The 14,839-nt window shown below is 47.5% G+C and overlaps 1 protein-coding gene across 7 annotated transcripts in view; it reads right to left on the reverse strand.

Moving 5' to 3' along the window:
• The window catches only part of LOC139411702 (homeodomain interacting protein kinase 3b), an 84,721-nt gene that overhangs the window by 10,750 nt on the left and 59,132 nt on the right, over nt 1–14,839 (reverse strand). For all 7 annotated transcript variants that reach the window (XM_071158360.1, XM_071158358.1, XM_071158357.1 and 4 more), the window contains exons 4-7: nt 5,617–5,736; nt 4,846–4,932; nt 3,061–3,245; nt 2,733–2,895 (exon numbers count right to left, since the gene is read on the reverse strand). In XM_071158360.1, the coding sequence (XP_071014461.1) occupies nt 2,733–2,895; nt 3,061–3,245; nt 4,846–4,932; nt 5,617–5,736 (555 nt within the window). The remainder of the gene's footprint in view (nt 1–2,732; nt 2,896–3,060; nt 3,246–4,845; nt 4,933–5,616; nt 5,737–14,839) is intronic.

A 14,839-nucleotide genomic window follows, 5' to 3' on the forward strand; every position in this document is an offset into this window, starting at 1 on the left:
AACCCCCTGACATCTACTACAGAAACTAATGGGTTAGATCAACACAGAGACATGAGCCCCCTGACATCTACTACAGAAACTAATGGGTTAGATCAACACAGAGACATCTACTACAGAAACTAATGGGTTAGATCAACACAGAGAAATGAACCCCCTGACATCTACTACAGAAACTAATGGGTTAGATCAACACAGAGACATGAGCCCCCTGACATCTACTACAGCAACTAATGGGTTAGATCAACACAGACATGAGCCCCCTGACATCTACTACAGAAACTAATGGGTTAGATCAACACAGAGAAATGAACCCCCTGACATCTACTACAGAAACGAATGGGTTAGATCAACACAGAGACATCTACTACAGAAACTAATGGGTTAGATCAACACAGAGAAATGAACCCCCTGACATCTACTACAGAAACTAATGGGTTAGATCAACACAGAGACATGAGCCCCCTGACATCTACTACAGAAACTAATGGGTTAGATCAACACAGAGAAATGAGCCCCCTGACATCTACTACAGAAACTAATGGGTTAGATCAACACAGAGACATGAGACCCCTGACATCTACTACAGAAACTAATGGGTTAGATCAACACAGAGACATGAGCCCCCTGACATCTACTACAGAAACTAATGGGTTAGATCAACACAGACATGAGCCCCCTGACATCTACTACAGAAACTAATGGGTTAGATCAACACAGAGACATCTACTACAGAAACTAATGGGTTAGATCAACACAGAGAAATGAACCCCCTGACATCTACTACAGAAACTAATGGGTTAGATCAACACAGAGACATGAGCCCCCTGACATCTACTACAGAAACTAATGGGTTAGATCAACACAGAGACATGCGCCCCCTGACATCTACTACAGAAACTAATGGGTTAGATCAACACAGAGACATGAGCCCCCTGACATCTACTACAGAAACTAATGGGTTAGATCAACACAGAGACATCTACTACAGAAACTAATGGGTTAGATCAACACAGAGAAATGAACCCCCTGACATCTACTACAGAAACTAATGGGTTAGATCAACACAGAGACATGAGCCCCCTGACATCTACTACAGAAACTAATGGGTTAGATCAACACAGAGACATGAGCCCCCTGACATCTACTACAGAAACTAATGGGTTAGATCAACACAGAGACATGAGCCCCCTGACATCTACTACAGAAACTAATGGGTTAGATCAACACAGAGACATGAGCCCCCTGACATCTACTACAGAAACTAATGGGTTAGATCAACACAGAGACATGAGCCCCCTGACATCTACTACAGAAACTAATGGGTTAGATCAACACAGAGACATGAGCCCCCTGACATCTACTACAGAAACTAATGGGTTAGATCAACACAGACGGTCTATCAACAGGGATTTCATCAGCACAACATAAGGGGAATTGTGGCCTCAATAACTATTTTCATAAAGAAAGTGTTTCAGAGAACAAAATAAGGAAAACAATAACACAACTTTGACTCTCCATAATTAAAAACCTCCTAGTGCAAGTCTCGACAGATTCCAACATATAATCCGCATTAGCCTCACATCCCCAGTAGATGGCGACCTGCCTGTCTGGAGTCTGAGCCAAACAGCAGTGCCGTATGCACCAAGCATATCAGAGTAAGAGTACAGATCTAGGATCTGTCCATATAATCGTATTATTAAATAATTCAAAAGGCAAAACTGATCCTAGATCAGCAGTCCTACTCCGACACTTTATGAATAAACAAAGAACAGAGCAGGAGCCTGTGCCTGTGGTTCAGAGGTCACTGCTCTGACCTCTTGTGCCCGGCCTACAATATTGAATCCAGGGAATTAGACCAGGGCTGAATCCAACATGATCAAAGGTCTGGAAAGTCCAATAAAAAAGTCCACCCAGAACAGGGACCGGCCCCCCCCATACACATGACAGTCAACACAAAGCATTCTGAGAGGTGAATACTGGGAGATCTGGTGCATTTTCCCACCTAATACTTCCTGTAACTGGAACCAATCAAAGTTCACCTACATCAGAGCGGATGTGTTTTACACACACAAGGCTTTCCTAGAGACCACCCATTCTGTTGCCCCCCCGGGGTAAATACTGAACACAAATGCACTAGAATTAAGGATGTGTCGATATATCAACTTGATTCAATTGGGCTTGTGGTATATGAGGTTCAGACGCCATCACCTTCACATTGTACCAACAGTTGATATGAGAATGGACTTCTAATGTATTGACAAAGATGGACTTGTATTTCCAGAAATAGCTGGTTGGTATTTAGAATAACAAAGTGAAAACATGACAGGATGAGGCCAGCTGTCTAATAGGATCAGATGGCTCCAAACTTCAACCATCTCTCTCCTCAGCAACACAACGCACCCGCGCTGTTGCCATGACATAGCCTACGTAACGTCCTGGCGTTGCCACGACAGCGAAGTTGAACGGCTACAGTTCCACGTGAGGACGAGGGGGGCGATAAAGCCCCATGTCATCCACTCCGACCATCTGGAGGTCTGGGTCAGGTGAAAACACGCCTTGGTCTAGCTGTTTCTCAAATGAAGACTTGTCTGATAAAACTGTCTCCATTCAAATCTAATATACAGTCTAACAGCTCTAGCAGTGGTACATTGTCATATAGCCGTCTATTCATATAAACGGAAATGTTTCCCTCCATGTGACGGCTACTGTATTGATGTGGTGAAGCTACTTACTTGGTTGTGGATGGCAGCCATCTTGCTGAAGGGCCCGGTCAGGTTAACTGTGGTGGTGGTGGTGGTCACCGGTCTGATGAAGGGGGCTTTGTTCCGGTTGAGCGTGTCGTAAGGACCGGGACGAGAGCGGGTAACGTCCATGATGTGGAAACATGATTTGACACTGATGGAGAGAGGAAAGGAGGGGGTTGGAGTTATTTTCATCACAGTACAGCAGGCCCCAGCTATTCTTTATGCTTGTCCTCCTTTTACAAATAACTAAATGTTTCAACATGTCTCTTCTCTACGAAAAGGTCGACCCGTCTGAAAGACAGTGGGGGAAACTCACTGGTTGCTATGGGGGAAGTCGAGCAGGTGTTGCATGGACATAAAGGAGTGGCTGAGCGCCTCCGCAGGGGCGATCCTCTTCTCCGCATCGATCCACAACATCCTCTTCAGCAGGCCTACAAACTCTCTTCGGTCCACCTTCTCTGCCAACAGGTCACTACCTTCCAGATTCATCACCAAGTTGACCTGGGAGAGAGGGGCAGGTCAGGGCTCAGGAGAACTGGTCATCTGTTATCTTTCCCAGTGTTTGTGTCCATTCCATCTGGAGCCTCAGGAAGTTTTAAACCAGCTTTACAAGTCAAGGGAGACTTGGTTAAGGAACAAACAGTATAAACAGTCACAATGCTGGAATAATCCTTTCCTAAGTTAAAAATACCAGACATTTTGCAGAAGTTTATCAAATATGAAAACATCAAACCAACCATTGTGATAAGTGGAACGATGAGGCATTTTTCATATCTACAGCATTCTACATCCCCCCGTCTCTACACATCTACGCCCCCCCCCGTCTCTACACATCTACGCCCCCCCCCAGTCTCTACACATCTACGCCCCCCCCCAGTCTCTACACATCTACGCCCCCCCCCCCCAGTCTCTACACATCTACGTCCCCCCCCCCAGTCTCTACACATCTACGCCCCCCCCCCAGTCTCTACACATCTACGTCCCCCCCCCAGTCTCTACACATCTACGTCCCCCCCCCCAGTCTCTACACATCTACGTCCCCCCCAGTCTCTACACATCTACGTCCCCCCCAGTCTCTACACATCTACGCCCCCCCCCCCCCCCAGTCTCTACACATCTACGCCCCCCCCCCAGTCTCTACACATCTACCCCCCCAGTCTCTACACATCTACGCCCCCCCCCAGTCTCTACACATCTACGCCCCCCCCCAGTCTCTACACATCTACGCCCCCCCCCCAGTCTCTACACATCTACGTCCCCCCCCCAGTCTCTACACATCTACGCCCCCCCCCAGTCTCTACACATCTACGCCCCCCCCCCAGTCTCTACACATCTACGTCCCCCCCAGTCTCTACACATCTACGTCCCCCCCAGTCTCTACACATCTACGTCCCCCCCCCAGTCTCTACACATCTACGCCCCCCCCCCCCAGTCTCTACACATCTACGTCCCCCCCCCCCCAGTCTCTACACATCTACGTCCCCCCCCCCAGTCTTTACACATCTACGTCGTCGTCCCCCCCAGCCTCTACACATCTACGTCATCGTCCCCCCCAGCCTCTACACATCTACGTCATCGTCCCCCCCAGCCTCTACACATCTACGTCGTCCCCCGTCTCTACGTCGTCCCCCGTCTCTACGTCATCCCCCGTCTCTACGTCATCCCCCGTCTCTACGTCATCCCCCGTCTCTACGTCATCCCCCGTCTCTACGTCATCCCCTGTCTCTACATATCTACATAATCACCCCCCAACTCAAAAAAACATCATCAGGGAAATGTTCAACCCATGATCTCATTGTCAGGGAATTTCCAGCTGTGGTTTCACCTGAGGCTTGACTTTCAAACTAAGTGTTGGGTGCTTAACCTTAGCATGTCACTCAGCATATGACTAGAGATGTGAGAATGGGTTTTTTCCAGCAATGAGATGTACGTACATGTTCTAGCTTTTTCAGTCAAACAGCTGAAGGTGAACTTCCTCTCTCTCAGACCTACGGCCCCATGTCATCTAACCATCTGACCATGGGCTTCCTGAGTAGAGACTCATCAACACGGTCTAGTTAGACCAGCTGAAGGTGTCCACATCCTGTGGAACAAGACTTACGTGCGCCATGTCATCCAAACAGTTGAAGATGTACTTCCTTGCTTCCTTCGATTTCATCCCCGTCTCGGTCTCATGCTCATCAGTCGACTGGAGAGAGACAGGGGGAGAGAGAGAGACAGGAGGAGAAAGAGAGAGAGAGAGAGACAGGGGGAGAAAGAGAGAGAGAGACAGGGGGAGAAAGAGAGAGAGAGACAGGGGGAGAAAGAGAGAGAGAGACAGGGGGAGAAAGAGAGAGAGAGACAGGGGGAGAAAGAGAGAGAGAGACAGGGGGAGAAAGAGAGAGAGAGACAGGAGGAGAAAGAGAGAGAGAGACAGGGAGAGAAAGAGAAAGAGAGACAGGAGGAGAAAGAGAGAGACAGGGAGAGAAAGAGAAAGAGAGACAGGGGGAGAAAGAGAGACAGGGGGAGAAAGAGAGAGAGAGACAGGCAGTGAAAGAGAGAGAGAGACAGGGAGAAAGAGAGACAGGGAGAAAGAGAGAGAGAGACAGGGAGAACAATAAGGATTTGGTTTATCCCTTCAGCCTTTATCTCCAGAGTTGGTTCAAGCGGTGAAAAAGAGGATGCTTGTGTTGGGGTTTTCTTCTCTGGTGGGAGAATGTTTGGTGATGGTGAGAGATAATATGAAGGTTTGTTTTCAGTGCCGGGCTAGGTGGTGTGTTTTGGTGGAGAGGAGCGAAAGAGGAGGGGTCAGTGTATGGAATGGTTGAGAGAGGGTGCTGGGGGGAGGGGGGTTCTGCTGGAGATGTCTTTTGGGCTTAGGGGTCCTTCTTACTTTCAATCGCCATGCTGAGTAGGGGGAGTCAGACTCCCTGCAGAAGAACCGTGCCGTCTTCGTCCCCACATTCAACAGATGCTCCCCAGGCAAACCCTGCGTCTGAGAAATGTAGCGAATCTGTGAAAAGAGGAAGCGAGGGAAAAACAAAGATGTGAATAGACCGAGCAAGAGAGAAAAGGAGGAGATAGAAGAGAAAGACACGTGGATAGACCGAGCAAGAGAGATAGAAGAGAAAGACACGTGGATAGACCGAGCAAGAGAGATAGAAGAGAAAGACACGTGGATAGACCGAGCAAGAGAGATAGAAGAGAAAGACACGTGGATAGACCGAGCAAGAGAGATAGAAGAGAAAGACACGTGGATAGACCGAGCAAGAGAGATAGAAGAGAAAGACACGTGGATAGACCGAGCAAGAGAGATAGAAGAGAAAGACACGTGGATAGACCGAGCAAGAGAGATAGAAGAGAAAGACACGTGGATAGACCGAGCAAGAGAGATAGAAGAGAAAGACACGTGGATAGACCGAGCAAGAGAGATAGGGAAAGGAAAAATGCATTAGGAAAGAACATTCCCTGTATGCTATGACTGTAACAGAAGGGGAAAGAACATTCCCTGTATGCTATGACTGTAACAGAAGGGGAAAGAACATTCCCTGTATGCTATGACTGTAACAGAAGGGGAAAGAACATTCCCTGTATGCTATGACTGTAACAGAAGGGGAAAGAACATTCCCTGTATGCTATGACTGTAACAGAAGGGGAAAGAACATTCCCTGTATGCTATGACTGTAACAGAAGGGGAAAGAACATTCCCTGTATGCTATGACTGTAACAGAAGGGGAAAGAACATTCCCTGTATGCTATGACTGTAACAGAAGGGGAAAGAACATTCCCTGTATGCTATGACTGTAACAGAAGGGGAAAGAACATTCCCTGTATGCTATGACTGTAACAGAAGGAGAAAGAACATTCCCTGTATGCTATGACTGTAACAGAAGGGGAAAGAACATTCCCTGTATGCTATGACTGTAACAGAAGGGGAAAGAACATTCCCTGTATGCTATGACTGTAACAGAAGGGGAAAGAACATTCCCTGTATGCTATGACTGTAACAGAAGGGGAAAGAACAGTTCAATATGACCATTTCTCCCCCATAATATTACCATAACATCATACAGTCTAAACATCCCAGCACAGTTCTCTTCTCCATTCCTGCGGTGCCTTGTTCCACTGTAAACAGCCAACTCCTCCCATACCCACAGTCCCCCACCTTCAAGCCCAGGTGCTGACCCCTTTCTCCAGCCTCACACATCCCGAGAACACAGTCATTACCTAGTGGTAATACATTCAGGTTATGCACAAGTGTCTTTCACACTACCATCACCCTGGGAATGAGGGGGGTGGGGCTCTAGGAATGATTGACATGTGTGTGCGTAACAGTGTAGTTTCTGTCCCTCTCCTCACCCTTACCTGGGCTCGAACCAGGGACCCTCATCGACAAGTCACCCTCAAAGCATCATTACCTATCGCTCCACAAAAGCCTTAGAGCAAGGGAAACTACTTGAAGGTCTCCGAGAGAGTGACGTCACCGATTGAAATGCTACTAGCGCGCACCCCGCTAAATAGGGAGCCATTTCACACCAGTTACATGTGGGTGTGTCCGTGATCAGGGCCCTAGCTGGAGAGGGAGTATGACTGTATGCCGCTGCCTGCATGGGGTCGTGTTGACTCAGGATTCTGCGTTTCACACAGAAAGGGAAAGAAGAGACGCAGATAAAACATCTTGCTGCGTTATGTAAACGCAAATCTAAAAAGGCTTCTTACTGTAAATTCTGCTCAGCTTCAGTCAGGATTCGCTCCAAATCATGAATGTAAAAGGAGTCATTTCCTGCTTCAGTTGCACTTCTCCACTCAGATGGAGTGTATTTGCTCGTCATTGGATCACCAGCAGGTCATTTCCTCCAGTGTAGTTTTTCTCCGGTATAAAGTTCAAATGCAAAGCTCAATTTCAAGAAAAAAGGTGGAAATGTAGCTGGCTGCATTCTTCTATGATAAACATTGCCTACTGGATGGTGGGATGATTGTCTGTGTCTACCTACTGGATGGTGGGATAATTCTGTCTGTGTCTACCTACTGGATGGTGGGATAATTGTCTGTGTCTACCTACTGGGTGGTGAGATGATTCTGTCTGTGTCTACCTACTGGGTGGTGAGATGATTCTGTCTGTGTCTACCTACTGGGTGGTGAGATGATTCTGTCTGTGTCTACCTACTGGGTGGTGAGATGATTCTGTCTGTGTCTACCTACTGGGTGGTGGGATGATTCTGTCTGTGTCTACCTACTGGGTGGTGGGATGATTCTGTCTGTGTCTACCTACTGGGTGGTGAGATGATTCTGTCTGTGTCTACCTACTGGGTGGTGGGATGATTCTGTCTGTGTCTACCTACTGGGTGGTGGGATGAGTCTGTCTGTGTCTACCTACTGGGTGGTGGGATGATTGTCTGTGTCTACCTACTGGGTGGTGGGATGATTCTGTCTGTGTCTACCTACTGGGTGGTGGGATGATTGTCTGTGTCTACCTACTGGGTGGTGAGATGATTCTGTCTGTGTCTACCTACTGGGTGGTGAGATGATTCTGTCTGTGTCTACCTACTGGGTGGTGAGATGATTCTGTCTGTGTCTACCTACTGGGTGGTGGGATGATTCTGTCTGTGTCTACCTACTGGGTGGTGGGATGATTGTCTGTGTCCACCTACTGGGTGGTGGGATAAAGAACAGGGAGGTTTATGAGAACAGTTGTAGAGAGAGGCCTGTCTGACGTCAGTCACACCAAGGTGTCAGGGAAAACATCCATTAGAGGCTTAGTGCTGCCTTGGGGGCGAGAGGAGGGCAAGAGGAGGGCAAGAGGGGCAAGGGGCGCGTCGGCATTCCACTGGGGTGGAGGAGTTGTGTTTGAGAAGGGCTAGGGAAGAGGAACGAGGGCTGTGTTGGCATTCTTGAGACTGCAGGGCACTAGCCCCTAAACTATCCTCTCTGGGACTCTGGGTCTTAGACAGGCTTAACCCTGCCTGTTTGGGCTCAAATTCAATGACTTCCAGCTTTCAAGGTTTCATCTACCATATCTTTTAAATAAGAAAATGTCATCTAACCTCATATGGATCTAAATGCCAAAGCAGACGCACAGACAGAAAATCAATTATAGAGACGAGATGATATAAACATAAAGAGGTGTGTGTGTAGCTCCACTTAGTCACGTCAATACATCTAGGATTAACATCTTACCAATAAAAAACTCTGTTGGATCCCTCAAGTGTCCTGTACACAGAGAGTCTTGACCTCTCCCTCTGAACCAACAACCAGCAGGCTACAACCATCACTAGTTAATAAAACACACTGTTCTTATCAGATGGCCTTCTCTGGTGAACCCTGCCAGCATGAGCATGAGGACCCAAGGTCTGTATGTGTTTACAGTTATGTCCCTCTCAGCCATTCAGTGTTAAAGGTATTCCCTTCCTGTCTGCAAACCAGATGGAAATATGTCAAGTCTGACTTGGTAATGGGGAAGGGAGGAAACATGTCAAGTCTGACTTGGTAATGGGGAAGGAGGAAATATGTCAAGTCTGACTTGGTAATGGGGAAGGAGGAAATATGTCAAGTCTGACTTGGTAATGGGGAAGGAGGAAATATGTCAAGTCTGACTTGGTAATGGGGAAGGAGGAAATATGTCAAGTCTGACTTGGTAATGGGGAAGGAGGAAATATGTCAAGTCTGACTTGGTAATGGGGAAGGAGGAAATATGTCAAGTCTGACTTGGTAATGGGGAAGGAGGAAATATGTCAAGTCTGACTTGGTATTGGGGAAGGAGGAAATATGTCAAGTCTGACTTGGTATTGGGGAAGGGAGGAAATATGTCAAGTCTGACTTGGTAATGGGGAAGGAGGAAATATGTCAAGTCTGACTTGGTAATGGGGAAGGAGGAAATATGTCAAGTCTGACTTGGTAATGGGGAAGGAGGAAATATGTCAAGTCTGACTTGGTAATGGGGAAGGAGGAAATATGTCAAGTCTGACTTGGTAATGGGGAAGGAGGAAATATGTCAAGTCTGACTTGGTAATGGGGAAGGAGGAAATATGTCAAGTCTGACTTGGTAATGGGGAAGGAGGAAATATGTCAAGTCTGACTTGGTAATGGGGAAGGGAGGAAATATGTCAAGTCTGACTTGGTAATGGGGAAGGAGGAAATATGTCAAGTCTGACTTGGTAATGGGGAAGGGAGGAAATATGTCTAGTCTGACTTGGTAATGGGGAAGGAGGAAATATGTCAAGTCTGACTTGGTAATGGGGAAGGAGGAAACATGTCAAGTCTGACTTGGTAATGGGGAAGGAGGAAATATGTCAAGTCTGACTTGGTAATGGGGAAGGGAGGAAATATGTCAAGTCTGACTTGGTAATGGGGAAGGAGGAAACATGTCAAGTCTGACTTGGTAATGGGGAAGGGAGGAAATATGTCAAGTCTGACTTGGTAATGGGGAAGGAGGAAACATGTCAAGTCTGACTTGGTAATGGGGAAGGAGGACATGCAGTGTATTCAGAAAGCCCCCTGTTCTTATTTTTTTCCAACAAAGGAAAAACTAAATAACGGAATGTTTTTGCGAGTGTAATTACAGGCCTTGTCCTGTTTTCTCTGTTTGTTTGTTTACTGCTGAGGAGTTTGGGTATTTGTGGTGTCCTCCACCGTACTTACAATGCTTTCAGGAAGCATTCAGTACCGGCACTTCTTACAAAATGTGTTCCGTTACAGCCTTATTCTAGCACTTGTCCTCATCAATCTATACACAATACTCCACAATGACAATGGAAAAACAGGATTTTAAAAATCTATTTCATATTTTTTTAAACAGAAATACCTTATTTACATAAGTATTCAGACCCTTTGCTATAGGACTCGAAATTGAGCTCAGGTGCATCCTGTTTCCATTGATCATCCTTGAGATGTTCCTACAACTTGATTGGAGTCCACCTGTGGTAAATTCACTTGATTGGACATGATTTGGAAAGACACACGTCCATATGAGGACCCACAGTTGACAGTGCATGTCAGAGCAAAACCCAAGCCAAGAGATGGAAGGAATTGTCTGTAGAGCTCAGAGACAGGATTGTGTCGAGGCACAAATCTGGGGAAGGGTACCAACAAAAATGTGTGTGTGTGTGTGTATACAGTGTGTGTGTGTGTGTGTGTGTGTGTGTATACAGTGTGTGTGTGTGTGTGTGTGTTTACAGTGTGTGTGTGTGTGTGTGTATACAGTGTTTGTGTGTGTGTGTGTGTATACAGTGTTTGTGTGTGTGTGTGTGTGTGTGTGTGTGTGTATACAGTGTGTGTGTGTGTGTGTGTATACAGTGTGTGTGTGTGTGTGTGTGTGTGTGTGTGTGTGTGTGTGTATACAGTGTGTGTGTGTGTGTGTGTATACAGTGTGTGTGTGTGTGTGTGTGTGTGTGTGTGTGTGTGTGTATACAGCGTTTGTGTGTGCAGTTGATGTGCGTGTATGTACATGTGTGGGAGGGAGGGATGGTGGTAGAGCAGAGATGAGGGAGTGGTCTCATTGCCATTCCTCGTGCTGACATCATGGTGTTACCATCTTCCTATGAAGACTTGACATTAACATGTATTGTCTGCAGCAGTACACCTCACCCACTGTGGCCTTAAAACAGCTCTTCATAAAACACTGTTGCCTCAGTGTCACACCCTCTCTCTTTCTCACACTCCCTCTATTGCACGCCCTCCTCCTCTCCCTCTATTGCACGCCCTCCTCCTCCTCATCCCTCTATTGCACGCCCTCCTCCTCTCCCTCTATTGCACGCCCTCCTCCTCTCCCTCTTTTGCACGCCCTCCTCCTCTCCCTCTTTTGCACGCCCTCCTCCTCTCCCTCTATTGCACGCCCTCCTCCTCTCCCTCTATTGCACGCCCTCCTCCTCTCCCTCTATTGCACGCCCTCCTCCTCTCCCTCTATTGCACGCCCTCCTCCTCTCCCTCTATTGCACGCCCTCCTCCTCTCTCTATTGCACGCCCTCCTCCTCATCTCTCTATTGCACTCTCCGCCTCTCACCTCCCTCCTCTACCACATTGGCCTGAAGACTGTGTGTGTGTATACCAACCTGCGTGCCTACGTATGCGAGTGCATGTGCGTGTGTATGCGAGTGCATGTGTGTGCGTGTGCGAGTGAGTGCGTGTGCGAGTGAGTGCGTGTGTGTGCGAGTGCATGCAGTTGTGGCCAAAAGTTGAGAATGACAAATATTAATTTTCACAAAGTCTGCTGCTTCAGTGTCTTTAGATATTTTTGTCAGATGTTACTATGGAATACTGAAGTATAATTACAAGCATTTCATAAGTGTCAAAGGCTTTTATTGACAATTACAGGAAGTTGATGCAAAGACAATATTAGCAGTGTTGACCCTTCTTTTTCAAGGCCTCTGCAATCCGCCCTGGCATGCTGTCAATTAACCTCTGGGCCACATCCTGACTGATGCCAGCCCATTCTTGCATAATCAATGCTTGGAGTTTGTCAGAATTTGTGGCTACCATTCTTTATTCATGGCTGTGTTCTTGGGCAAAATTGTGAGTGAGCCCACTCCCTTGGCTGAGAAGCAACCCCACACATGAACGGTCTCAGGATGCTTTACTGTTGGCATGACACAGGACTGATGGTAGCGCTCACCTTGTCTTCTCCGGACAAGCTTTTTTCCAGATGCCCCAAACAATCGGAAAGGGGATTCAGAGAAAATGACTTTACCCCAGTCCTCAGCAGTCCAATCCCTGTACCTTTTGCAGAATATCAGTCTGTCCCTGATGTTTTTTTTGCCCTTCTGTTTTTGCTGCCCTTCTTGACACCAGGCCATCCTCCAAAAGTCTTTGCCTCACTGAGCGTGCAGATGCACTCACACCTGCGTGCTGCCATTGCTGAGTGGTGGTGCCCCGATCCCGCAGCTGAATCAACTTTAGGAGACGGTCCTGGCGCTTGCTGGACTTTCTTATGCGCCCTGAAGCCTTCTTCACAACAATTGAACCGTTCTCCTTTTAGTTCTTGATGAAGCGATAAATGGTTGATTTAGGTGCAAACTTACTGGCAGCAATAACCTTGCCTGTGAAGCCCTTTTTGTGCAAAGCAATGATGACGGCACGTGTTTCCTTGCAAGTAACCATGGTTGACAGAGGAAGAACAATGATTCCAAACACCACCCTCCTTTTGAAACTTCCAGTCTGTTATTTGAACTCAATCAGCATGACAGAGTGATCTCCAGCCTTGTCCTCGTCAACACTCACACCTGTGTTAACGAGAGAATCACTGACATGATGTCAGCTGGTCCTTTTGTGGCAGGGCTGAAATGCAGTGGAAATGTTTCTTTGGGATTCAGTTCATTTGCATGGCAAAGAGGAACTTTGCAATTAATTGCAATTCATCTGATCACTCTTCATAACATTCTGGAGGATATGCAAATTGCCATCATACAAACTGAGGCAGCAGACTTTTGTGAAAATGAATATTTGTGTCATTCTCAAAACTTTTGGCCACGACTGAATGTGAGTGCATGTGTGTGTATATGAGTGCGTGCGTATGCGAGTGCGTGCGAGACTGCATGCGTAAGCGAGTGCATGCGTGAGCATGCATGTGCACGTACGAGTGCATGTGTACGTGCATGTGCATGTGTATGTGTGTGTATACAGTGTGTGTGTGTGTGTGTGTGTGTGTGTGTATACAGTGTGTGTGTGTGTGTGTGTGTGTGTGTGTGTATACAGCGTTTGTGTGTGCAGTTGATGTGCGTGTATGTACATGTGTGGGAGGGAGGGATGGTGGTAGAGCAGAGATGAGGGAGTGGTCTCATTGCCATTCCTCGTGCTGACATCATGGTGTTACCATCTTCCTATGAAGACTTGACATTAACATGTATTGTCTGCAGCAGTACACCTCACCCACTGTGGCCTTAAAACAGCTCTTCATAAAACACTGTTGCCTCAGTGTCACACCCTCTCTCTTTCTCACACTCCCTCTATTGCACGCCCTCCTCCTCTCCCTCTATTGCACGCCCTCCTCCTCCTCATCCCTCTATTGCACGCCCTCCTCCTCTCCCTCTATTGCACGCCCTCCTCCTCTCCCTCTTTTGCACGCCCTCCTCCTCTCCCTCTTTTGCACGCCCTCCTCCTCTCCCTCTATTGCACGCCCTCCTCCTCTCCCTCTATTGCACGCCCTCCTCCTCTCCCTCTATTGCACGCCCTCCTCCTCTCCCTCTATTGCACGCCCTCCTCCTCTCCCTCTATTGCACGCCCTCCTCCTCTCTCTATTGCACGCCCTCCTCCTCATCTCTCTATTGCACTCTCCGCCTCTCACCTCCCTCCTCTACCACATTGGCCTGAAGACTGTGTGTGTGTATACCAACCTGCGTGCCTACGTATGCGAGTGCATGTGCGTGTGTATGCGAGTGCATGTGTGTGCGTGTGCGAGTGAGTGCGTGTGCGAGTGAGTGCGTGTGTGTGCGAGTGCATGCAGTTGTGGCCAAAAGTTGAATGACAAATATTAATTTTCACAAAGTCTGCTGCTTCAGTGTCTTTAGATATTTTTGTCAGATGTTACTATGGAATGCTGAAGTATAATTACAAGCATTTCATAAGTGTCAAAGGCTTTTATTGACAATTACAGGAAGTTGATGCAAAGACAATATTAGCAGTGTTGACCCTTCTTTTTCAAGGCCTCTGCAATCCGCCCTGGCATGCTGTCAATTAACCTCTGGGCCACATCCTGACTGATGCCAGCCCATTCTTGCATAATCAATGCTTGGAGTTTGTCAGAATTTGTGGCTACCATTCTTTATTCATGGCTGTGTTCTTGGGCAAAATTGTGAGTGAGCCCACTCCCTTGGCTGAGAAGCAACCCCACACATGAACGGTCTCAGGATGCTTTACTGTTGGCATGACACAGGACTGATGGTAGCGCTCACCTTGTCTTCTCCGGACAAGCTTTTTTCCAGATGCCCCAAACAATCGGAAAGGGGATTCAGAGAAAATGACTTTACCCCAGTCCTCAGCAGTCCAATCCCTGTACCTTTTGCAGAATATCAGTCTGTCCCTGATGTTTTTTTTGCCCTTCTGTTTTTGCTGCCCTTCTTGACACCAGGCCATCCTCCAAAAGTCTTTGCCTCACTGAGCGTGCAGATGCACTCACACCTGCGTGC

Source organism: Oncorhynchus clarkii, chromosome 6 (genome assembly GCF_045791955.1).
Source record: "Oncorhynchus clarkii lewisi isolate Uvic-CL-2024 chromosome 6, UVic_Ocla_1.0, whole genome shotgun sequence".
NCBI lineage: Eukaryota > Metazoa > Chordata > Actinopteri > Salmoniformes > Salmonidae > Oncorhynchus > Oncorhynchus clarkii.